Source organism: Buteo buteo, chromosome 32, assembly GCF_964188355.1.
Source record: "Buteo buteo chromosome 32, bButBut1.hap1.1, whole genome shotgun sequence".
NCBI lineage: Eukaryota > Metazoa > Chordata > Aves > Accipitriformes > Accipitridae > Buteo > Buteo buteo.
Genome location: NC_134202.1, coordinates 884,752 through 909,531, shown reverse-complemented (window position 1 = coordinate 909,531; position 24,780 = coordinate 884,752). Strand labels below are relative to the sequence as shown.

General features: G+C 57.3%; 3 protein-coding genes across 11 annotated transcripts in view; 2 read left to right on the top strand and 1 right to left on the bottom strand.

The window, feature by feature from the left end:
- LOC142026198 (uncharacterized) overlaps positions 1-24,780 on the top strand; it is a 50,695-nt gene that overhangs the window by 12,621 nt on the left and 13,294 nt on the right. Inside the window, exons 2-3 of one of the 4 annotated variants that reach the window (XM_075019063.1) lie at positions 7,763-7,773; positions 12,420-13,168. In XM_075019063.1, coding sequence (XP_074875164.1) covers positions 7,763-7,773; positions 12,420-13,168 — 760 coding nt within the window. Of the gene's footprint in view, positions 1-7,762; positions 7,774-12,419; positions 13,169-24,780 lie in introns of those variants that run through there. The other 3 variants (XM_075019064.1, XM_075019062.1, XM_075019061.1) reach the window with 3 other exon arrangements.
- On the bottom strand, positions 452-22,830 carry LOC142026250 (uncharacterized). 5 transcript variants are annotated; one of them, XM_075019187.1, is made up of 4 exons: positions 22,748-22,830; positions 22,397-22,471; positions 20,291-22,196; positions 8,599-9,904 (listed from the first exon to the last, which is right to left on the bottom strand). In XM_075019187.1, exons 1-4 carry the CDS (start codon positions 22,779-22,781, stop codon positions 8,824-8,826), a joined length of 3,096 nt encoding a protein of 1,031 aa, XP_074875288.1. In that variant the 5' UTR covers positions 22,782-22,830; the 3' UTR covers positions 8,599-8,823. The 5 variants fall into 5 exon arrangements, 4 of the variants coding, with proteins under 4 accessions (XP_074875286.1, XP_074875287.1, XP_074875288.1 ...); XM_075019185.1 differs by lacking the exons at positions 8,599-9,904; positions 20,291-22,196; positions 22,397-22,471; positions 22,748-22,830 and adding exons at positions 452-2,321; positions 2,415-2,530; positions 3,226-3,339; XM_075019186.1 differs by lacking the exons at positions 8,599-9,904; positions 20,291-22,196; positions 22,397-22,471; positions 22,748-22,830 and adding exons at positions 452-2,321; positions 2,415-2,525; positions 3,226-3,325.
- Positions 3,388-8,213, top strand: SH3BP5L (SH3 binding domain protein 5 like). Of its 2 annotated transcripts, XM_075019191.1 has the most exons (8): positions 3,388-3,402; positions 4,510-4,994; positions 5,124-5,186; positions 5,574-5,702; positions 5,810-5,971; positions 6,108-6,281; positions 6,505-6,690; positions 6,787-8,213. In XM_075019191.1, the coding sequence occupies exons 2-8, from the start codon at positions 4,776-4,778 to the stop codon at positions 6,916-6,918; spliced, it is 1,065 nt and encodes a 354-aa protein (XP_074875292.1). In that variant the 5' UTR covers positions 3,388-3,402; positions 4,510-4,775; the 3' UTR covers positions 6,919-8,213. The 2 variants fall into 2 exon arrangements, with proteins under 2 accessions (XP_074875292.1, XP_074875291.1); XM_075019190.1 differs by lacking the exon at positions 3,388-3,402 and having other exon boundaries at positions 6,505-8,207.

Below are 24,780 nucleotides of genomic sequence, written 5' to 3'. Positions count from 1 at the left end.
CCCCACTGGGGGGGACCTGGGGGTTGTGGGAGGTCTCCTGGGGGTCTCCCACCCCCCAGTGCAGCCTGACCCCTCTCTGGGGGTCCCCCCCCAGTGCAGCATGGCCCCAGTCCAGGGGTCCTGGGGGGTTTCCTGAGGGTCTCTCCCCACTCCAGTGCAGCCTGGCCCTGCTCCAGGGGTCTTCGGGGGGGTCTCCCACCCCTCCCAGTGCAGCCGGATCCTGCTCCAGTGGCCCCATGTGTGTCTCCCTGGATTTCTCTCCCCCATCCAATGCAGCCTGGCCGTGCTCCTGGGGGGTTCCCACCTGTGTGTGTCCCCCCCCCCAGACCCTCCTGACCTGGGAAGTGACTCCCCAGTTCAGAGCCACTTCCCGCAGCTCCAGCCCTGCCTTAACCCCTCAGCTGCTGGGGGGGGGGGGGGCAGTTTTGGGGGGTTGTGGGGGGTCCTCTGGCAGCCCTGCACCCCACAGGATGCTGGCTCTGAAATCATCCCCCCCCCCAACCCACTAAGAAAATGAGGGGTAACCCCAACCCCCAACTTCAGCACCCACCCGGGTAGGGGTATGAAGTATTTTTTGGGGGCTGGGCTGTCCCAACCTCCCAGCACCCAAAGGTTTCTCCATCACTTTGCACCCCAAAAGCCAAAAGGGATCGACCCGTCTACCACTTCATATCATTTTATTGAGTATTTTTTTTAATATAAAATAACCCCCAAAAGGTATCAAACCTCAGGTTATTCCCACACCACCCCCCATCTCGGTTTTCCAGCCACCATGGTCAGACATTGATGCCATGATGGGAAGAGCAGGGATTGATTTTTGGGTCTAAATCTCCCTAAAACAGCATTCTAGAGGAGAAAGGGTTTTTTTTCACCTCAAAATGACTCAGTCCCACCTTGTAGCCCCATTCCCTTCAGCACCGGTTGAAAAATGCCCTCACAAAATCACCCTAAAATACCCCATGGGGATGTCATCCCGCCCCCCCGCCCCCCCCAAAATAGCCAGGGTCCCGTCCCATCCTGCCATGTCCCCTTTGTCCCTTGAGGAGGGTGTCACCATGATAAAGACTTTTTTGGGGGCCTTATTTTGGTGAAATAAAACCTAAAGATGCTTGGAAAAAACCTATTAGAATTAAAATATTGGATGGAAAGTGAAGCGGTTCCTGAGCCAACACCATTTCACGGTCCACAAGGAGCTGGGGTGACCTTGACCATCCCCCTTCATTTTCGGTGGTCCCTGATATGGGTCCGGTGATGACGGACGAGATCTGAGCTCCGGTAAAAACTCTTCCCGCACTGGGCACAGCTATAGGGTCGTTCACCCGTATGGATACGTTGATGGGTCACCAAGTTGGAGCTTTGACTGAAGCTCTTTCCGCAATCGGAACACGTATAGGGTTTCTCTCCAGTATGGATACGATGATGGGTGATGAGCGTAGAGCTCTCAGTAAAGCTCTTCCCACAATCGGGGCAGGCGTAGGGTCGTTCGCCTGTATGGGTCCGTTGGTGAGATATGAGCGTCGAGCTGTCTGCGAAGCTCTTCCCACACTGGTGACACTGGTAAGGTCTTTCACCGGTGTGGACACGTTGGTGACGCATCAGTGAGCAGCTGTCGTTGAAGCTCTTCCCACATTGAGTGCACTTATAGAATTTCTCACCTGTATGGATCCGTCGATGCCGTAATAACGTCGAATTCTCGCTAAAGTTCTTCCCACAATCCATACACTTATAGGGTTTCTCACCGGTGTGGATTCGCCGATGACGAATTAAAGCCGAACTCCACATAAAATGTTTCCCACAATCGCGACAAACATACGGCATGTTGCCTATATGAAGGCGTTGATGTTGAACGAAATAAGAGCTATCGCTAAAACTTTTCCCACAATCGGGACATCTATAGGGTCGTTCACCTGTATGGGTTTTCCGATGTCGGATATGGGTTGAACGGATACTAAAACTTTTCCCGCATTCTTCGCAAACGTAAGGTTTTTCCCCCGTATGTATTCTACGATGTTTAACCAACGTTGAACCGTGACCGAAATCTTTCCCGCATTCGGGGCACTTATAGGGTTTTTCGCCTGTATGGATCCGGCGATGAGCCGCTAACGCCGAATTTTGATTGAAGCGATCGCCACATTCGGGGCATTTATAGGGTTTTTCGCCCGTATGGATCCGGCGATGGGTTAACAAAGCCGAACTGCTGCTGAAACCTTTCCCGCACTCGTAGCATCCATAGGGGCGTCCGAGGGCTGGTTGTACCCCCAAACCCCCCAATTTGGCTTCTGTTGGGGGGGGTGTCAGTGGATGGGGGGGGTCCCCTCTGTCTGCAAAAGAAGCCACAGTGGGGTGATGGTGTCAGGGAAGGAGCCTGGGGGGTGGGGCAGGGACGGCAGCCCACAGCCCCCCCCAAAACCCACCTGCGTGGGGGTCACCCCTCTCCTCCGTGTCCCAGTTTTGGGGAGCTGGTGGGTCCCTTCCCGGCTCCATCCGTGAGGGGGGGGGGAGGAGGGGGGGGTGTCACATCAAACCTGCTCTGGGAGAAAATGGCGTGCAAGGTGAAAGAGGGAGGGGGGTTACGCGTGGAGTTGGAGCCCCCCCATCATCCTTACCCTGGCTTTAGGGGCTACACTGGCACCCCAAAACAGTGGGGGGGGGGTCATCGGGTGGTGCCATGGGTCTTAGACCTACCCCCCCCCCCCGGGATGAGCTGGGGTCCCTTATTGCAGCCCCCCCACCCCTGGCATGATTTGGGGGTCCCCCATCATAGCCCCCCACCCCCGGGATGAGTTGGGGGGCGGTCCCCCGCCCCCCAACTTGGGGTGTTCGCACCCTGTGGGGGGGTTACTAAGACAAAGGCCCCCCTCCCCATCACCCCCCGGTACCTGCAGCGCTGGGGGAGGGGGGGCGGGACAGAATAACATAGGTATTTTATGTGTCTATAGGCCTCATTTTGGCCTCCCTCAGCCTCACCGCCCCCCTTCCCCGCACACCCCACCAGAGACCGACATTTCCGCGGGGTTGGGGAGAGGGAAGGAACTTTATAAACGTGGTCGAATGGGTCGAAGGGGGATTTAAAGGAGGCAGCCGCCATCTTGAGGCGCGGCGGCGCCACCGTAAAACAAGATGGCGGCACCCACTCGAACCTCTACCGCTGCCCATTCCCCGACCCACCGCGAGAAAGAGCGGGGCCAGGCGGAGCGCGGCGGCTTATTCCTCACCGGTACTCACCTCCGCACCCAGCTTAAGGTCACCGGTAGGCCGGGCGATCCGTGGAGACGGCGGAGGGCGGCGAAGCGCTGGGGGCCGTTATGGCGTACGGCAGGAGGAGAGGGGAGAGTGAGGACGCCGCTTCCGGTTCCGGTGGCGGGGGGGCGGGGACGTGGAGCCGCTGTGGCGGAGCGGGAGGTAAACACAGGCCGCGGCCCCGCCTTGGGGGGGGGGGGGGGGGAGAGGTTTTTGGGGGGCTTTTGGGGGTTGTGAGGGGGTGTTGGAGCGGGGGAGGGCGTGGGGAAGGGAGATATGGGGGGGGGACAGTGTGGGGGGGCGTTTGGGGGGGTATTGGGGGGATGTGGGGGCATTGGAGGGGTGGGGGGGCATTTGAGGGGGGCCATTGGAGGGATGGGGGGCATTGGGGGGGGATATGAGGGCAGTGCAAGTGGTGGGGGGGGCGTTTGGGGGGGGCACTGGGGGGTATGGGGGGTATTGGAGGGGTGGGGGAGCATTTGGGGGGGCATTGGAGGATATATGGGGCATTGGGGGGATATGAGGGCAGTGCAAGTGGTGGTGGGGTGTTTGGGGGGGCATTGGGGGATATGGGGGGTATTGGAGGGGTGGGGGAGCATTTGGGGGGGCATTGGAGGATATATGGGGCATTGGGGGGGATATGAGGGCAGTGCAAGTGGTGGGGGGCGTTTGGGGGGGCATTGGAGGGGTGGGAGGGCGTTAGAGGGATATGGGGGGCATTGGGGGGGCATTTGGAATTGGAGGGATGGGGTCATGGGGGAGATATAGGGGGGATTGGGGTGGGGGGCATTTGGGGGGCTATTGGAGGGATTAGGGGGATATAGAGGGCATTGGGGGAATATAGGGGGTATTGGGGGGCATTCAGGGGTGCCACTGGAAGGATGGGGGGCATTGGGGGGATATGGGGCCATTGGAGGGGTGGGGGGTATTTGGGGGGATATGGGGGCAGTGCAGTGGTGGGGGCATTTTGGGGGGCCGTTGGAGGGGTTGAGGCATTAGGGGGATATAGGGGGCATTAGAGGGGTGGGGGGGCATTGGAGGGATATGGGGGCTGTGCAGTGGTGGGGGGCATTTAGGGGGGCATTGGACAGATAATAGGGGTCACTGGAGAGGTGGTGGGCATTAGAGGGGTGAGGGACATGTGGGGTGGGCAGTGACATGGGGGGCAGTGCATTGGGGGGGCACTGGAGGGGTCTAGGGAGAGGGAATTGGTAGGGGGCACCTTGTGGGGTGCAGGAGGGGGCTGACCTTTTCCCGGTTGTTTTCCAGCCCCCCCTCCCCCCCCCCCCCATCCTGTCTTGGCCGATCCAGATCCCAAGTCATCATCTCTGAGGGGGGGGAGGTGTCTCTGCCGACATTGGGGGGCTTCCCCCCGCTCCCTCCACCCCCCCCCATCTGGCTCACCCCCAAAATGAAATAGGGGCCCTTGCTCCACGCGGGGTGGGCTGGCGCTGAATGGCCCCCCCGCAAAGATGCTGGCCCCCCCCTGAAGCGAAGCAGACTCCGACGTCGCCCGGATTGGGGGGGATCCCGCCATGGGGGACGCGGAAGAGAGGCTGGTTTGGGGGACAAATGGAGGGGACGGACGTCAGACGCCTCCCGGGCAGCTGGGAGTCTCCCCGGGGGGGGATGAAGATGAGGCAGGGGCGGCCGTTTCAGGAGGAGCGTGTGAGGGCGAGGAACCCAGGGCACCCCCAAAAGTGGTAGGAGAGGAGGAGGAGGAGGAGGAGGAAGAGCTGGACCCCAGGATACAGGTGAGGAGTGGGTGCAGGAAAGGTCTTTTTCCTGGTTCCCCTTGTTTTTTGGGGGGGAATGGGGGCACGACAGATTTGGGGGTTGCGTTTCTCTTCCCCCACCCCTTGTTTGGCTTCTCCCTTCCCCAGGAGGAGCTGGAGCATCTCAACCAAGCTAACGAGGAGATCAACCGGGTGGAGCTCCAGCTGGATGTGAGCTTTTCCCCCAGTCCCTAACTGGTCCCCTAGTCTTTGTTCCCTGGTCCTTAACCGGTCCTCCAGCCCTTAACCGGTTCCCCAGCCCTTAACTGGTCCCTCCAACCCTTAATTGGGTCCCCAGTCTTTATCCCCTAGCCCTTCATTTGTCCTCCAGCCCTTAACCAGTCCCCCAACCCTTGTTCCCAGCCCTTAACTGGTCTCCCTGGTCCTTAACTGGTCTCCCTGGTCCTTAACTGGTCACCTTCATGCTGGTCTCTGCTGGGTTTTGGGCTCAGTGGGGTGGTTGGGAAGGAAAAACCTGCTGCTGAGGGGTCTCCCTGGGTGGCGCGATGGAGGATGAGGGCACATGGGGATGAGATGTTCCCTGCTTCTCGCCTCCAGGAAGCCCGCACCGCCTATCGCCGGATCCTCTCCGAATCGGCGAGGAAGCTCAACGCCCAAGGTTCCCAGTTGGGCAACTGCATTGAGAAAGCTCGACCTTACTATGAAGCCCGGCGCCTTGCCAAGGAGGTACCGCTCTCCCCCAGGGGTGCAGAAGGATGGGGGGGCGTGTGTGTGTGTCTTTTTTTTTTTTTTTTCCCCCCTCCCCAGTGTCGTAACCCCCGCTTGCCGCGCAGGCTCAGCAGGAGACGCAGAAAGCGGCGTTGCGGTACGAGCGAGCTGTCAGCATGCACAACGCTGCTCGCGAGATGGTTTTTGTGGCAGAGCAGGGGGTCATGGCCGACAAGAACCGTTTGGATCCCACCTGGCAGGAGATGCTCAACCATGCTACGTGCAAAGTACGGGCGAGGGGGGGGGTGTGTGTCTTCATCTTCAGGGAGGGTTGGGGTGGGGCCTGAGAGGAGGTGGCTGGAAGTTGGGGATGATGGGGACAGAGGAGACCCCGCTTCTGAAGGGGTTTTGGGGTGTTCTCAGGTCAATGAGGCGGAGGAAGAGCGGCTGCGGAGCGAGCGGGAGCACCAGCGCGTGACCCAGCTGTGTCAGCAAGCTGAGGCCAAGGTCCAAGCCCTCCAGAAGTCCCTCAAGCGTGTCATTGTTAAGAGCAAGCCTTATTTTGAGCTGAAAGCCCAGTTCAACCAGATTCTCGAGGTACTGGGCGGGGGACACATGGCTTTACCACTTGCGGTGGGGCACATCAGGCTGGTGAGGGGCACGGGGATCCCATTTTGGGGAGGATCCTGCTGCTTTTTGCCAGTTTTCAGGATGAGGTGGAGAGGGGGAAGAAAAGGAGGCTGGTGGGGTCTGCCCCTCATTTTGGGAAGGGACACTGGGATGCTGAGATGGCCGTGGTGGCCAATGCCATCTCCCACAGGAGCACAAGGCCAAGGTGACGGCGCTGGAGCGGTTGGTGTCACAAGCCAAGACGCGTTATTCGGTGGCCCTGCGTAACCTGGAACAGATCAGCGAACAGATCCACGCTCGCCGTCTCCAACGCCTCATTGTTCGTCGAGCTTCGCCGGTGGGAGCCGAAGCCAGTCCTCAACACGCCGGTACCGAGGTGGGGGTGACAGAAGGGACACATTTGGGGGCCGAGTGCCCCCCAGCCGACACACTTTCGGTGCTCAGCCTTCAAACCATCGCCTCCGACCTGCAGAAGTTCGACTCGGTCGAACATTTATTGGGCTTGTCGGACGCTACCAGCCTCAACAGCGACGAGCTGGAGGAACGAGAGCAGCGCCGGGGTGGGCAGGGTCACTTCAAACATCACCGAAGCATCAGCCTTTAGCCTCCGCCACCCCGAGCCTGCCCCCTCTTGTGGCTTCTCTCCTCCCTGGGGAACCCCAAAAAGACGGAGCGGGGTCGGTGTGTGCCGCCGTTATCTCCCGCAGAGGCTGCAGGGGGGAGGACAGAGCTGATGGGGTGACGCTTGGAAGCCCCTTGTTGACAAAGGTGACGCCGTCGGGGGCCAAAATTTGGGGGGCTGTTGGTGTTCACCCCTCCGAATTTGGTGGATGAAGTGTGGGGTGGGCGGTGGGAGCCATGTCCCATGGGGCTGTGTGTGCCCGGCATTGGGACACTGAGTTAAGCTGTGTGTTGGGTGTTGACAGCGAGCAGCTGGGTGGGCAAGGCTGCTTACAAAGCTGCTAACGAAGCTGCTCAGTTGCGGCCCCTCCTCAATGCAGGAGCTGCACCCCTAAAACGCTTGGGGGGGGGATGCCGTACCGGGGACCCTGCCCACTGGGCTGGGGGCGGGGGGACACACAACATCCCCTTACCTGTCCCCCCTCCTTTCACCCCAGCTCTGCCCCCCCGCCTCCAATTTCAGTCTCTTATTTGGGGTTATTTTCCCCCTTTTCCAGCAAAAGGTGAGGCAGAAGCCAAATTGCACTAACAGGACGGGGGGGCCCCACAGCCGTTTTGGGGTACTGGGGGGGGGGGGGCTGCGGCCGTGCCAGGGCTGTGATGAGAACCGCACCAGTTCGAGGCAGCCCCAGGGGTCGGTTGGAGTGTATTTTCTGGCAAGTAAAATATATCTCCCCCCTCCCTCCATGTGGTTTTATTCGCTCGGTTGTACCCCAGGTATCCTAAAAAACACCCCCCGCGATGATATTCCAGCATCTGGGGAACAGCTCGAAGCCTTGTGGGGGGATAACGGCTTTGGGAATGGGATCGTTGCAGCCCTACGGTGGTGATTTTGCTTCCCGAGGTTTTAAAAATCCACTACAGGGATAGGGTCAAATCCCTGAAGCTTGAAAAACCAAGCCAATAGCCACAAATATTATAAACATAAATAAATATCACTATTGTTAGTAATTACATTAATATTCATACCCTAAATTTTCCATGTTAACAACTGAAGAAATTACACCTGTTTTTTAAGTATCTTAATTCCCTTCTCATTCCCCAAGGGGTTGATCTGTATCAGTTTAATTTGCCCATTTACTTGATTTTTAAAGAATATGGATTTCCTTCGGACTGGGGGTTGCGTTTTGGGGTAACATCAGGCTGTTTTGGGGTAACATCAGGCTATTTTGGGGGGTATGAAGTACTGCTGCTCTTCCCCTTGGGTTTTACCTGGCATTTCAGAGCCAGCTTGAAGGATTGGAGGGAAGATAGGAAATTTTGGGGAAATAGGGGAAAATTTGGGGGGGTTCAACACCTGGATTTTGTTAGGGGGGTCAACGGACTGGGACCCCCTAAATTTGGGGTTCCCTGTGGTTTGTGGCTGGGAAGGGAGAGAGCTGGTGGCATCCCAAGGGACAGGGGGGGTCCCATTGCTGCCCCCCCCCCCCCAAAAACCCACAGTGGGGTAGGGTGCTCATCACCCCAAGGGATGTGGGGGTCCCATCCCTGTGCCCCCCACTCCAAAACATGGTGGGGTGGCTGTGGGTGCCAGCTCACAGCACCCCAAGGGATTTAGGGATCCCATCGCTGACACCCTATGGGATGCGGGGGTCCCATTGCTGGCCCCCCCACCCCAAAACAATGGGGTAGGGTGCTCATCACCCCAAGGAACGTGGGGATCCCATTCCTGCCCCCCTACCCCAACACACCCAGCATGGGGGGTGGGGGGGGGCATCTGGGATGACACCACCGAGCTGACCACATCCTGAAGTTACAAATATATTTTCTCCCTCTATCCACGTACATTTTTGGGGTCAGGCCCCTTTTTTTGGGGGGGGGGTGATGCTCAAGAGCATCTATGGGGCAATTCCTCTTCCTGCACTTGTTTTTCGCCATAAAGCGAGCTCCATCCTAAATCTTTCTCCTCCCTGGGGGGGTTATGGGGTGGCTCATGGAGCCGCTGATGCTTGACCAAGCTCGAACGGACGCTGAACCTCTTCCCGCAAGCCGGACAGGGATACGGTTTCTCTCCCGTATGGATCCGTCGATGCCGACTGAGATTAGAGCTTTGAACGAAACGTTTCCCACAAGCTGGACACTCGTAGGGTCGTTCTCCCGTGTGGAGCCGTTGATGGATAACAAGGACGGAGCGAGCGCTGAATCCTTTCCCGCATTCCCCGCATTTATAAGGTTTTTCTCCCGTATGTAATCCTTGATGTCGTACCAAGCTGGAACTGACCCGAAATCGTTTCCCGCACTCGGTGCACATATAGGGGGTTTCGCCGGCATGGGATCGCCTATGGATAAGGAGATCTGAGCTTTGTACGAAGCTTTTCCCACATTCCGGACATTTATAGGGTTTTTCTCCCGTATGCCGACCCTGATGTCGGATAAGATGGGATCGTTCATTAAAGGATTTCCCGCAAAATGAGCAGGAAAAGGGTTTTTCTCCGGTGTGGGTTCGATGATGCTGGATGAGATCCGAACTTTGCCCGAAACTTTTCCCACATTCGGGACATTTATAGGGTTTTTCTCCAGTATGGATACGCTGATGACGGAAAAGATTGGAGCGAGCACTGAAACATTTCCCACATTCAGAACAAATATAGGGAATATCATCTGGGCGGCTCTGGGAATGCAGGATACGATCAGCCTTCAAGCTTTTCCCATAAGGAATTTCCACCCCGTGCAGGCGTTGATGACGGAGGAGGTTGGATCGACGGCTGAAGCATTTCTGGCATTCGGGACAACGATGGGGTTTTTCCCCCGTATGGGTTTTTTGATGGGAATTCAGGTGGGAATTCCAGGTAAAAGTTTTCCCGCATTTTGGACAGGGATAAGGACGTTCTCCAGAGTGGATGCGTTGGTGGCGGAGGAGGTAGGCGCTGTGGTTGAAACTCTTCCCGCATTCAGTGCATAAAAATCTCCTCTTATCCCTTGGGATTGGGTCCTCCGGGGTGTTGAACCCCTTTCCAGGGAGAAAGGGATGAGCCGAATCTGTTCCCGGGGGATTTTCCTCATAGTTCGGTGTGGTTGTGCTCATCCCAGCGCTGGCTTGTCCCTCGCCTGCAGGGAAATTTGGGATGAGGGCAGGGAGGGATGGGGGGATGTGGGATGAGAGCAGGGAGGGATGGGAGGATTTGGGAAGGTAGGGAGGGATGGAGGGATTTTGGGGAGATGGTGAGGGATGGGGAGATTGGGGGGGGCAGCAAGGGATCCCCGATGCTTGAGGGGGGCACCGTGGGAAGGGGGAATTGAATAGGTTTTGCGGGATGGAGCGGGGGACGGGACATGGACCCGCTCACCTGGCGAGCCTGATGCATCGTGGTTCTCCTGCATGGTTGGTGAAATCCCGTCCTCCTCCAGCCCCTGAAACAGCAAACGCCTCCGTTGGTCCCTGCGATTCCCAAAAACCTCCAACCCGGAGGGATCCAGGGATGAGCAGGAGGATGCGAGGTCCCTTGGCGGGGGTCCCTGTTCAGATCCTGGAGGGATAAATGCAGTTGCGTGTTAGCTGGGTGTGATGGTTAAAAAAGCAAAGCATCCTCCTGGAAGAGCTTGGGAAGCCTTTCACCGGTTCCTAAAGCAATCCGGGAGAGGAACGGGAGGGAAATACCGAGACTGGGATCTACTAGGATGGGGTGGAACATCCCTGGGACCAGGAAAAGGATCCCCAGGATCGGGTAAAACATCCCCAGGACTGTGAAAAGGATCCCCAGGATCAGGTAGAACATCTCTGGGACTGGGAAAAGCATCCCCGGGACCGGGGAGAACATCCCCAGGACTGGGAAGAGCATCCCTGCGACCGGGGAAAGCATTCCTGGGCCTGGGAAAAGGATCCCCAGGACCGGGCAGAACATCCCTGGGACCCGGAAAAGCATCCCCAGGATCGGGTAGAACATCCCCGGGAATGGGAAAAGCATCCCCGGGACTGGGGAGAACATCCCCGGGACAGGGCAGAACATCCCCAGGACTGGGAAGAGCATCCCCAGGACCGGGCAGAACATCCTTGTGACCGGGGAAAGCATTCCTGGGCCTGGGAAAAGGATCCCCAGGACCGGGCAGAACATCCCTGGAACTGGGAAAACTATCCCCGGGACCGGGCAGAACATCCCTGGGAAAAGGATCCCCAGGACCGGGCAGAACATCCCTGGGAAAAGGATCCCCAGGACCGGGTAGAACATCTCTGGGACCGGGAAAAGGATCCCCAGGACCGGGCAGAACATCCCCGGGACCGGGAAAAGGATCCCCAGGACCGGGTAGAACATCCCCGGGACCGGGAAAAGGATCCCCAGGACCGGGTAGAACATCCCTGGGACCGGGAAAAGCATCCCCAGGACCGAGCCGAGCATCCCCGGATCCCCCCGGGGCATCCCCCCGGGTCCAGGCGGAGCATCCCCGGAGCCGCCCCCGTTCTTCCCCCGGTACCTGCCGGCTCCGACCTTCCTCCTCCTCTTCCTCCGAGCTGGGGCAGCCCTTTCCTGTGTCCTTCCACACCGACCCGGCCTGCAACAGGCACCGGGAACGGCGGGGGGGGGAGATCCAGGCATCCGGCTGCCTCCCCCGAGCATCCCCGGGGCGCTGGACCGGGACGCCGTATGGGTTGTTTTTTTTTTTGGAGGGCGGTGTTGGGGGGTGTCTCCCTATTTTTCTATGGAAATACCCAATTTCCTACGGGAATCAGGGCAGATTATTTTGTACCATCGTTAAAAAAAGGACCAAAACGGGGGTGGGGTGGGGTGAGGGAGGGGGTGAGCAGGGGGGGTGATCCCCAAAGTCTGGGGGTGAAGGTGGTCCCCAAAGTTTGGGGGGACACCCCCCCCAAGAAGAAACCCTTGAGCTTCACCAAGTCCTGATGGCAGAAAAAGGTGGGAAATTATGAAGCTCCTTTTAATTTTTTCCCCTCTTTTCCTTTGAAATCTGGGCACAAATCAGAAAAAAAAAACCCCAAACCATGAAATTTTGCTTAAACCTTAAAAAAAAAAAAAGCTTATTTTTTGGGCACTGTCCTCCTGCAAGGAGTTAGACACGATGATCCTTATGGGTCCCTTCCAACGTGAGTTATTCCATGATGGAAGAAGGTTGGAAGAGGCTTCCTGGAGCTCATCCATCCTTGGAGATACTCAAGGACATGGACGTGGGTCTAGAAGACCTCGCTTGAGCTAGATGGTTGGAGTGGATCGTCTCCGCGTCTTGGCTCCAAACCTTCATCCATTGGGGACGTGCAGGGGCTTGGTGGGACAGTGGGATCCCACACCAGCACGTCTGTCCTTGCAGGTGATGGGACCATGGATGGTGAGGAGGGCAGAGATGGTGAGAGGATGGAGACACGCCGAAGAGTAGCCAGGATGGGACAACGCGGGGCTGGGAAATGGGTGGAGAAGGGGATGAGGGGTGGTGGGATGGGGGACCGAATGTGGCCAGTTGGTCCCGTTGCTGGAGATGACGTCTGCGGGGAGGGTGGGAGAAGTTTTCCCTGTGGACCATCCCTGGCCACCCACGGGCAAGTCCACACCAGTGAGAAGCCCTATAAGTGTCCTGAGTGTGGGAAGAGCTTTGGGCGCAGCTCCCACCTCATCGCCCACCAGCGTACCCACACCCACGAGCGACCCTACAGTTGTCCCGACTGCGGGAAGAGCTTCAACCAAAGGTCCAACCTCCTCATCCACCAGCGGGTCCACACTGGGGAGAGACCCTATGGATGTCCTGAGTGTGGGAAGAGCTTCAGCTATAGGTCTGTCCTCCTGATCCACCAGAAGACCCACACTGGGGACAAGCCTTACACCTGCACCGTCTGCAGGAAGATCTTCAGCCAGAGCTCGGACCTGACCAAGCACTGCCGGATCCACACCGGAGAGAGACCCTACGGTTGTGCCGAGTGTGGGAAGACCTTCAGCCTCCATTCCCACCTCCTCTCCCATCAGAGGACCCACAAGGGTGAGAAGCCCTATGCTTGCCCCGAGTGCGGGAAGAGCTTCAACGATAGTTCCAACCTGATAACCCACCAACGTATCCACACTGGGGAGAAGCCCTACAGATGCCCCGAGTGTGAGAAGGGTTTTGGACGCCTCTCGCATCTCCACCGGCACCAGAGGACCCACACCGGGGAGAAGCCCTTCACCTGCCTGAGCTGCGGGAAGAGCTTCAGTGAGAGCTCGTCCCTCATCCGTCACCAGCGGGTCCATACATAAGCCTGTTTTGGGGTGGGAAGAGGAGCTCCAGCTTTCCCACCAAGGATGGGGAAAGCAGGTGACACCTTTCCTGGCTTGATGGTGGTGGGTGTCAGGTAGCAGCACCCCACAGATCACCCCAAAATTGGGCAGGGAGAAGGAGCTCAGTGGGGTTTTGGGGCTGGTGCTCAACCCCAAGATGTGTGTGTGGGAAGTCTGATTTATTCCTTATGGTGTTTCCACCAAAAAAGCCTGGAGACCCACCAGGATAGGTGGGAGAAATAAAGTCCAGGTGGGTCTTCCAGGCTCTCTAAGCCTTTGGGGCCATCAAGTCCTCAAAGTCCTGAGCGATGACCATCAAGGTGAGGTGTCCCCAAGTCCTGGGTGGTGTTGGCAGGCACATGGGGCAAGATCCCCCAGTTTTGGAGCTGTTGGGAGGACCTGGCTGCAGACCCCAGGGGTGCAAGGGCCCACTCCACATGCATGAAGGACCGGCATGATGTGTGCTAGAGCTCTACGTCTTCTCCTGGGGCAGGGGATGGTAATTCCCTTGGCAAGAGGGTCTCCACAGCCTTCATGAGAGGGTGCATCTCAGCTGTATGGGGTGGTCCACGTGTTATAAGGACTGGTGGTCTCTATCCATGAGATGAGTTGCGACACAGAAGGTCCCAAGGCAGGGGGAATCATGTCACAGTTCCTTGCAGGGAGGGTTTGGTGGAACCAAAACCTTGATGGAGCTGAAACCTTGACGGAGCCAACACCTTGACGGAGGCAAACTTTTCTCCGTGGTGCCAGATGAGGCAGGGATGGAGGCGATGCTTCAAGAGCAGCGTGGATGTCCTGTTCATACGGATGTTGGGTTGTTTGGAGAGTCTGTAGTTGTATCTGACTTTCTGGAGCTGTAAGGAACAAAGGGACCGGCTCGTCCTGGTGTCATGTGGAGAAATCCAAGATAGGAGAAACGTCCGCAGCTGCTCCCGGGCAAGAGTTCTCCCCCCCCGGCACGGCTTCACCTCGCTGGCTATTTTAGGCATTCGGTGGAGTGGTCGCGTTTGCCCTTCAGGGAGCAAACCATGTGAAACCTTTGGGTTCGGGAGGACGTTGCAGGCAAATCTTTGGCATGCCAGAAATGCCTTTGCGGCTCTCGCTCCCGCGGAGGGGACAGGACACAGCCACTTTACCACTTTACCATTCTCTATGGCCATTTTCTTGCCAGGTTTTCACACTTGTCTGCTTATACCCATCAGATTTTTCAGATCTTTTTTCATCTTAATGAAAAAAATAAGGTTTTTTTCCATGTATCGACTATTCATTCAAAGAAGCAGCACTGCCTTTTGCTCACCAAAGACCTGCTTTCATGCTCTGCTGTACAGGAAGCCTCTTGTGGTTTAATGTTGCTCCCCCATACTCCTCTTCATCCTCTTTTTTCCCAGATTAAGACTTCAGATTTATTCAGGTTTTTTCCATTTTTATAACTATCCCATAGCATGGCCACCATAATTACCTTGTAACTGTGGTTCCAGCATTAAAAAAAAAAATCTTACATCTTCTTTTTATGCATTTATTAAGACAGTTATTCATTAAAACCTTTCCCAAATAGAAGTAGGAATATATACATATTCTACTCAGGCCCCTTCTCCTCCCCAACCCTGGCAGCAATTTAATTAAGACAACAGAAATTTAATATCCATCTAAAAATAAAGACCCCACCCTGTTCCCCTCCTGGCACCGTGCCCCCTGCAGATGTTTCCTCAGAACCTTCTGCTCCAGCAGAGCCAAGTCCAGGAGGGCTTGGGGGATGTCCCTAGGTTGGACCCCAAAATAGGGTTGTGCCTGGGGGGGGTGTCTCTGCCCCATGGCAGAGCTGTGGGGTGGTGACAGGGCTGGCACTGGCTCCTTGTCCCTGGGGTGGGCACGGGGATAGTGGCCGAGGAAGCAGCGTGCCCCAGAGTTGGGGGGCTGACACTTGACTCGGGGTGCTCTGCCTTCCCCCAATCCATGGGGTGGGAGGGGGGCTGCTCTTCCTCCCTGATTAAGTCCCCCAAGGTGCTGGCACTGCCTGCATCTCCCCGGGAAGTGGCCAAGACCCTTGGAGATGTGGTGAACCTCTTCAAGGTGTGCTGAATCCCTTGGAAATGTGCTGAATCCCTTTGGAGATATGCTGAACCCCTTTGGAGATGTTCTGAACCCCTTTGAGATGTGCTGCACCCCTTCAAGATGCGCTGAACCCTTTGGAGACACGCTGAGCTTGTGCTGAACCCCTTCAAGACATGCTGAACCCCTTCAAGACGTGCTGAACCCCTTCAGGACATGCTGAGCTCCTTTGAGATGTGCTGTACCCCTTTGGAAACATCCTGAACCCCTTTGGAAATGTGCTGAACCCCTTCAAGACATGCCGAACCCCTTCAAGACATGCTGAACCCCATTGGAGACATCCAGAAACCCTTCAAGATGTGCTGAAGCCCTTTAAGACATTCTGAGCTCCTTCAAGACATGCTGGACCCCTTTGGAGGTGTCCTGAACCCCTTCAAGATGAGCTGAACCCCTTGGAGATGTGCCTAACCCTTTCAAGACATGCTGAGCTTCTTCAAGACATGCTGAACTCCATTGGAGACATCCTGAACCCCTTGGAGATGTGCTGCAGAGTCACCCTAAAAACCATTTTGGAGGCTGAGGGTACTAATGGTTATTAACAACCCTGATCATCCCCGCTTGGGAACCCCACCACCCTCCGCCCACGGCGCAGGGGCTCTGTTTAAGCCCAGCCCTGGGAATTTTGGTCCTTCTGCAGGACTTCTTGGAGTAGCATCCACGCATGGCCGTGGGCTGATCTGCCCCATGGGCTTGCTCCTCGCTTGGGTGGGTGAGATGTGGCCGTGACTGGTGGTGACCCTTGGAGCCTTCGAGGAGTTTAATTTAATTTCTTCACCTTGGGGTTCAACGGCAGATGTTTGGAGCAGCCCTAGGGACATGCTGAGACCCAACCCTCCCCCATGGTCCAAGTGGAGTGGCCTTTTGGGGTTAAAAAGGTGGTTTCGGTGCCACCACGCTCTTGGCTGTCCACCACCGAAGGATTCAGCTGGTGAAGGCTCAACACTTTCCTCCATCCTGACACATTTTTACTGGATTCATGGGAATCTTGCACTGGAAAATGCACATTTTTAACTGCAGGCTGAGTTGCAACTGGGCTTCAAATGGGGCAACCCAACTGGAAAGCCAACCAAAGGGAAAAGGGAAAAAAAAATCCTTGGAAAATTGGATCTGGACGTGGTTTGAAGCCCTCCAAAGCAAATGGAAGAGGAACAACCACTTTTCAGCACACCAAGGGAAAGGACCGCAGCACCGCCAGGGTAGCTAGGCTCTAATTTATTACTACTCATGGAAAGAAAGCGACTCCAAAAAAAAAAAAAAAAAAAAAAAAAAAAAAGAGACGCGAGCTGCGGTGACGAGGCGAGGCAGTCCCCGAAAGCGGACATGGAGGGGACCGTTGACAAGCAGCACAGCGACACGTCCACGCCGGTTTCGGAAGCACGGACAACACCAGAAAATATATAAATTTCACTTAAATCGCAGTTCAGTGTGGGTTTTTTCCCCCAAAATATCCTCTCTGAAGCCCTCCATGATCTTTTTGGGGTGAATTTTGTCCCTTGTGGCTCCATTTAGGACCCTGCACCCCATGGCATGGTCACCGTGTCCTCCTAAAATAATTCAATTATTTGAACCCCGGGGGAAGTTCTTGACTTCATCCCCATCCCTCCTCTTCCTCCCGCTTCCCCGCTTTCCATTTGCAAGGTCCTGGGCTCTGTGGGGTGATGGGGAGGGGGTTTCCTTGTCGTCCCCCCCCTTGGTGACCCCATCCACAGAGCCCAGCATTGGAGAGGTGACCAAGCCACCAAGCCACATCATCTCACCATGCCCTTGATTTTGGGCTAATTTGGCCCAAATTGGCCGGAGAGCCCCAAGGCAGGGCAGCATCTGCATGGGAGCATGTAATTAGTGCACTCATTAATGCATAATTAGTGCATTGCTGGGGTGATTTGGAGGTGGGTGTCAAAAGCCATCCCCAACAGCAGCTCCTGTTGACCACCGGCCAAAACTGAGGCAAGAACATGAGATTTTGGGGCTCCTTCAAACAAGTTTCTTCCCCCAAAGTGGAGCTGGTGCTGCCTTCAAGGCAGCCCCTCGGAGGGGATTGGGGACCCAAACCCAGTGGGGGTATCCGGAGGGTCCCCCTGCGACGCAAAGAGAGAATTAACATCCTTGGTGACATCATGGTTGTGCCAGCGGTGACACCCTGGTTGTGCCAGCGATGACATCTCAGTTGTGCCATCGGTGATATCCTGGTTGTGCCATTGGTGACATCCCAGTTGTGACATCCCGGTTGTGCCATCAGTGACATCCCAGTTGAGCCAGTGGTGACATCATGGTTATGCCATCAGCGACATCATGGTTGTGCCATCAGTGACATCCCAGTTGTGCCATCGGTGACATCCTGGTTGTGCCAGCTGTGATGTCCTGGTTCTACCACCAGTGGCATCATGGTTGTGCCATCGGTGACACCCCGGTTTTGCAGCGGGGTTGGCCGGGGAGCCAGGCAGGTCCCCAAAACACGTCGCACGGAGCTGGGGACAATCCTCAGGGGCTGTTTAATCGGGCAAGGGGATGGTGCAGCTCCGCATCCCACGGCCGCATCCCGCATCCCACTGTGCCTCCTCTTCCTCCGTCCATCGCACCTCTGAGCTTCACAACCCTCGAGCAAACACCGAGAGCCTATTCCTTCCACTCCGGGCATTTTATTTTTTTTTTTTTAAATTCTTATTTTTTTCTGCATCCAATGGTCTGGCAGCAATTCCCGGTGCTGCCACATCCGACGCCGGCTCGGCTCCCGCTTCCTGCGGCGCTGCCTGCAATCGCTGCCTGACACAGGCTCTGGTACTTCTTTAGGATGGTTGGTTTTATCCCTTTCTCTATTTTTATCACCAATTTTTTTCTATTCCATATGTCCTTTGCTTTCTTTTCCTCCTCTTCTTTTTCATTTTCTATAATTTTTTTCCATATTTTGATATTTTTCCTCTTTTTTTTTGCACCTACGTTACTACCTGTTCCTCTTGCCAATATTTTAAACTTCTTTATTTTTTTCAATAAACACAACGAGTCCTTCCCGTAGCACCTCCACACTTCTTGAATTGTTCTGTTTTCAGTTGAAACCTTCCCAATTCCAGAGATTTCAGCAATTCCTTACTTTTCCAAAAGTCTTATTTCAGCTTTTTATCCTCTTTCAGGGAAAAAAAGTCATTCTCAGCCTTAATTATTTTTCTTCTGTATTTTTTTTGATGCTTTTATATTTTGCATGTAACCCTTTCTGTTTCTTTTAGTGTTTTTTTCTTTAAATTTTTAAAATTTTCTTCATTTATTTTCCCCCGAGAAGCCCTTGCTCCCCTGGTAATGGGGAGAAATTGGGAAATGGGAGAAATCAGGATTTCAGGCAGCAAAAAAAGCACTGCTGCCGCCTTCTCCTGATAGTACCGAAATGCGCCGAATCCCGCTCTGAGGGACGGAGCAAAAGCAAACATAAAAATTCAGGAAAATCAGTAATAATAATTAAAAAAACCCACCACAAACGCATGAAAGTTTTTGCAAAGTCCGCGTGGAAAAAGAAGAAAACCAACAAAACCCCCCAAAATATTCCAGTAAGTGCCTGAAAAATGACGTCACAAAATTGCGTGGTTTTGCCCCAAAGTATTTTCTTTCCAAAAGGAAAAAAATAATAAAAAATAAAAGACGAAAACCCCGACCGGCTCCATTTCTGAGGAATGACGTGGGATAAGACGAGCTCAGGGAGACGCCGCAGGAGACAGGGATGTGGAAATATCCCCAAGTCCCTTACGGCAGTTCCCTGGCGGGCAGAAGGTGATGCAGCGGCATGGGAAAACCCCCGTTTCTGCTGGTTTTTCTCCCAAAATGTTCCAAGGTGGGAGCAGAGGGTGGTACCTGGATGGGGGTGATGACGTGGACCTTCATCCAATGGGAAGCAGAGGGGCAAGGTGGGAAGATGCTCTGGGGGACACCAACGGGAGATGCTGGGATGAGTGGTGGGGTGGGGAATGGGGGGACTGGGATGGAGGTTGGGGTCCCAGTGTGGAGCTGGGGGGAACCCCAGTGGGGAGCAGCCAATGCCGGCAGCGAGATCATTAATTAGCCATGAAGGTTGAACAGCTCTGGGTGGGAATAAGTCCCCCAGCACCGGGGCTTTGAGGTCTGTCCAGGATGGGTGTTGGGTGAGCAGCTGGGGAGGGTGGGAGAAGGATGGAGCCACGGCATGAGGGGGACTTCCCCATCCCCTAATTAGTGAGATCATTAATTAGCCACCAAGACTGAACGGCTCTGGGTGGGAATAAGCCCCCCAACACTGGAGCTTTGAGGCCAACCAAGAATGCGTGTTGGGTGAGCGGCTGGGGAGGTAGGGAGGAGGATGGAGCTGGGACTGTGGTTGGGGTTGGAGGAGCTGCCTCATCCCCTAATTAGAGAGGTCATTAATTAGCCACCAAAAGTGAACAGCTCCAGGTGGGAACAAGCCCGCCAACGGTGGGTCTTTGAGGCCAACACCGGCTGGGCGTTGGGCGAGCGTCTGGGGAGGTAGGGAGGAGGATGGAGCTGGGGCTGTGGTCGGGGTTGGAGGAGCTGCCTCATCCCCTAATCAGAGAGATCATTAATTACCCACGAAGGCTGAACGGCTCTGGGCAGGAACAAGCCCTCCCAACAATGGGTCTTTGAGGCCAACGCCGGTTGGGCGTTGGGCGAGCGTCTGGGGAGGTTGGGAGGAGGATGGAGCTGCGGCCAGGGCCGGGCACCACTCAGTTGATGAGGGAGGAGGTCTGGGCCCCCGAGGCGGGGGCCGAGGGGAAGGAGGGGTGGGGGAAGGCGCGGGCAGGGAAGGAGAGGGCCCACGGCAGGTCCAGGGCAGGGCTGGAGAGGGAAGGGATGGGCAGGGGCGAGGGGGAGGCAGGGAAGGAGGGCAGCGAGGGGATGGGGGCCGCCGAACCGCCCAACGGCGGGGAGAAGGCGGTGCTGGAGAAGGCGCCGGAGGGTGGCAGGGGGCTGCCAGCGGTGGCGGCAGCGGCGGCAGCAGCGGTGGCTTTGGGCTTGTCCCCGGCGTGGGTGCGTTGGTGGCGGTTGAGGTGGGAGCTACGGCTGAAGCACTTGCCGCACTCGGGACACTTGTAGGGCTTCTCGCCGGTGTGGACGCGCTGGTGGATGGTGAGCTCGGACCGTTGGATGAAGCTCTTGCCACACTCGGAACATTGGTAGGGCTTCTCGCCAAGGTGGATGCGTTGGTGCTTGATAAGGTTGGAGGAGACACTGAAGCATTTACCGCAGACGTTGCACTTGTAGGGTTTCTCCCCGGTATGCATCCGGCGGTGCTTGGTGAGGTCCGACTTCTGGATGAAACCCTTCCCGCAATCGGGACACTTGTAGGGCTTCTCGCCAAGGTGGGTCCGTTGATGTTTGATGAGGTTGGAGCGGACGCTGAAGCTTTTCCCGCAATCCCCGCACTTGTAGGGCTTTTCTCCTGTATGCATCCGGCGATGTTTCACCAATGCCGAATTTTGCCCGAAGCTCTTCCCGCATTCAGGGCAAGTATAGGGTTTCTCCCCTGTCTGTGTCCCTTGGTGCTTGACGTTCTCCGCCCTGTAAGTGAAGCTCTTCCCACACTCGCTGCACTTATGGGTCCTCTCTGGTGCCGGTCGGGCACGGGCACCCCAAAGAAAGCTCTTGCCACAATCGGTGCACTTACAGGGTCGTTCACCGGTGCCGGTCAACAGCCGCCGGCGCTTGTTGGAGGCCAAGAAGCTCTTACCACAATCAGTGCACTGGCAGGGTTGCTCGGCGCTGGCGTGGACGCGTTGGTGCCTCTCCAAGTGGGAACTCTGGGAGAAACTCTTCCCGCAATCCCCGCAACGGTAGGGTTTCTCACCCATATGGATACGCCGATGCCGGTCAAGATGGGAGCTCCAGGCAAAGCTCTTACCGCAATCACCGCATTGGTAGGGTTTGCCGGCAGCATGGCTCCGTTGATGCTGCAGCAACGCGGCGTTCAAGCCAAAACCCTTCCCACACTCCCCACACTTGTAGGGCTTCTCGCCGGCATGAGCGCGCCGGTGCTTGGCCAACGCCGTGCTCTTGGTGAAGCCCTTCCCGCATTCACCGCACTGCAAGGGCTTCTCGGGGGTTTTGGAGCCTTCAGTGCCGCGAGGAGCTGGACAGCGACCGCAATCGGCACAACGGCAAGCGGGTTCGCCGGTGCCAGCGTGGGTACGGCGATGCCGGTCGAGGTGGGAGCTCCAACTGAAGCTTTTACCGCATTCGGGGCAGGCGTAGGGCTTTTCGCCGGTGTGGATCCGGCGATGCCGCTCCAGATGTGAATTCCAGTTGAAACCCTTCCCACAATCCCCACATTTGTAGGGTTTTTCCTCCAGGTGTAATTTTTGGTGCTTCACCAAACTGGCGCTGGCTGGGAAACTCTTCCCACAGACACCGCATTGGCAAGGTGCTGTGCCGGCACCGGCGCTGGCATGCACCCGTTGATGTTGGATGAACGCCGAGCCAACGCTGAAGGTCTTGCCGCAGTCGGGGCACTTGTAGGGTTTATCGCCGGCGTGCCGGCGCTGATGGGTGATGAGGGTTGAGCTGAGCCGAAAACATTTCCCACATTCGGGGCATTTATGGGGTCGTTCGGTCCCTCGTCGGCGTTTGTTGAAGGCTGAACCGAAAGCCAAAGCTTTGCCGCAGTCGTGGCAGCGGCTGTGGCTGAGCAAGCTCCGCGGGGGGAATTTCTTGAAGCCTCGGTGGCCTGATTTACCCTGTCGCTTGCCTGATGTCTTTCTGGGCTGGTTCTCTGTTTTTTGGGGACCATCACTGGGTTTTGTCCCCTCCGCATTGGTGGGGCTGGTCCCCTTGGGCTTTCCTGCTGGCATCCCCTCGGCATCCACCTTCTCCAGCTCACCCGGTGGCGGGTCTTCCTCTTCGTTCTCGCTCAACAACCCATCGTCTACAGGGAAAAAAGGAGGTGAGGATCCGGCCCCGCCGCTGAAAACCCACCGGTTGGCTGCCCACATCCCTCCCGGGATCGCGGCAGCCGTATCCGATGGCTTTCCCATCTCCTGCACCCATCAACCCATGGTTTTGGGGCTTCCAAAACATGCTCCTGGTCATCACCGGCGCCAACCAGCAGCACGATTGGTGACTTACCGGACACCAACCCCCTCCTTCGGTGTGATTCGGCAAAGGCGGTGATCCGTGGCCAACTGATGGCGATTTCCTCAGCTAGGGGAGACAGTTGGATACTGGTTATAGCTCTTTCCACCCCAAAAATTGTAACGCCAGGATGGGGATGGCCAAGGACACCAGAGGCATAAAGCCGCGGTTGGAAATGTGGTGCCAGTTGAAACCCCCCCAGGCTCTATTTAAGCTCAGTCCTGGCGATTTTGGTGGTTTTACACCGTTATGAATTCAGCCACTAATGAAGGCCAATTAATTTAATTTTAGTCTTCTTGAGTAATAATAAATTAGGGAGAAATTAGGGGAAATTAAGAGCCTCACCCAGGGAGATGACGCTCTCGTAGCTCTCCTGCATCTTGTCCCAGTGGTCCAGGCTCGTCCCGGTGCTGGCACGTTTTGGGGGGGGGGGGGGGATGTCACCGGTCCCTGCAATGCAAATGGCTCCGGTTCAGGTATTGGGGTCCACGGTGCTGGGGGACTCCCCCCCAAATAGAGCACACACCCCCCCCCCCCCACGTCTGGCTGGACGTAGGGACCATACAAGGGGTCCCCACATCACCCTGGGGGTGTCATGGCTGGGGGGCGATGGGTGCTGGGGTATGACACCCCCCCCGGGTGTTTTAGGGTGCTTCACCCCAAAGCATCTACCCTGTGGGAAGGGACACCCCCCCCCAGATGCCCCCCCGGAAGGTTGGGGGGCACTTAAATAAGGGTTGGGGTGAGCCCAGGGAGCGGGGATGGGGATGGGGGGGTTAAATGCAACCGAGGTGAAGGCAAAGGGGTGGAAATTAAAGGGGGGGGGCACGGAAATATAATGGGGGGGGTTAAAATGCAACAGGGCTGGAGGGAAAATGAAAATCGCGGTTGAATGCAAAGAGGGGAGAAATGGGGGAGGCGGGGGGGGATGCAGCGGAGGTGGGTGCGGGGGGGGTGTTAAATGAAAATATAACGGAGGCGGGTGCGGGGGGGGGGGCGGCTGAAAACACGACGCGGTTGGATGCGAGGGGAAGGGGGGGGGGTGAAAAGCCGAACGGGGTGAAGGCGGGGGGGGGGGTAAAATAGAAGGGGGGGTGGGCGAGGGGATGATGGGGACCGACCCCCCCCCCCATCTCCCCACGGTTGGGGGGGGGGGGCCCGTCGGGGGGTGCGGCCGGGTGGGGTCGTGTGTGTCGTGTCCCCCCCCCAAAATCCCCGGGGGTCTCCCCCGTTACCTGGTACCGGAGGGATGCGGAGGCGATGAAGCAACGTGTGGGGGGGGGGGGGGGGGGAATCGGGGAAAGGAGGGGGGGGGGGAAGAGCCGAGGTTTTTTGGGGGGGGGGGGGGCGGCGGCGGGGCTGTTGCACGCCGGCTCGGTGAGTCCGGACACACAGGAAGGGGATGGAGCAACCGGGACCGGGGGGGGGGGGGCGGACAGGAAGGGGGGGGGGGGACACGGGGAGGAGGAGGAGGAGTGGGGGGGGGGGGGACGACGACACACACAGACACGGCCACGAGCCGAAGCCACCGGGACCGAAACGAACGGAGTCACCGGAGTCGCCTTTGTGGTCGTCGGGGGTCGCGTTGCCGCCGGGGGTGTCGCCCCCCCCCCCCCTCGCCCCTTCTCCCCGGGTGGCAGGTAAAGAAGAGGGACACCCCCCCCCCCCCCAGGACCAGCACACACACACACAGCCCCCCCCCCCCCCCCCCCGGGGATGGGGGACGCTGCTGGCGCCGCCCGGCTTTGTCCCCGGTCGGGGGAGAGGGGGGGGGAGAGGAGATGGGGGGCCGGGGGGGTCCCCTCCATCCCATATAGACCCGAGGGGGAGAGGGGATGGGGGCCGGGGGGGTCCCCTCCATCCCATATAGACCCGAGGGGGAGAGGGGATGGGGGCCTGGGGGGGTCCTGTCCATCCCATATAGACCCAGTGGGGATTGGGGGACCGGGGGGGTCCCCTCCATCCCATATAGACCCGGGGGGGGAGAGGGGATGGGGGCCGGGGGGGTCCCCTCCATCCCATATAGACCCGAGGGGGGAGTGGGGCTGGGGGCCTGGGGGGGTCCTGTCCATCCCATATAGACTCAGTGGGGATTGGGGGACCGGGGGGGGTCCCCTCCATCCCATATAGACCCGGGGGGGGAGAGGGGATGGGGGGCCGGGGGGGTCCCCTCCATCCCATATAGACCCGAGGGGGGAGTGGGGCTGGGGGGCTGGGGGGGTCCTGTTCATCCCATATAGACCCAGTGGGGATTGGGGGACCAGGGGGGGGTGTCCCTTCCATCCCATATAGACCCAGGGGGGAGTGGGGCTGGGGGGGTCCTGTCCATCCCATATGGACTCAGTGGGGATTGGGGGACCGGGGGGGGTCCCTCCATC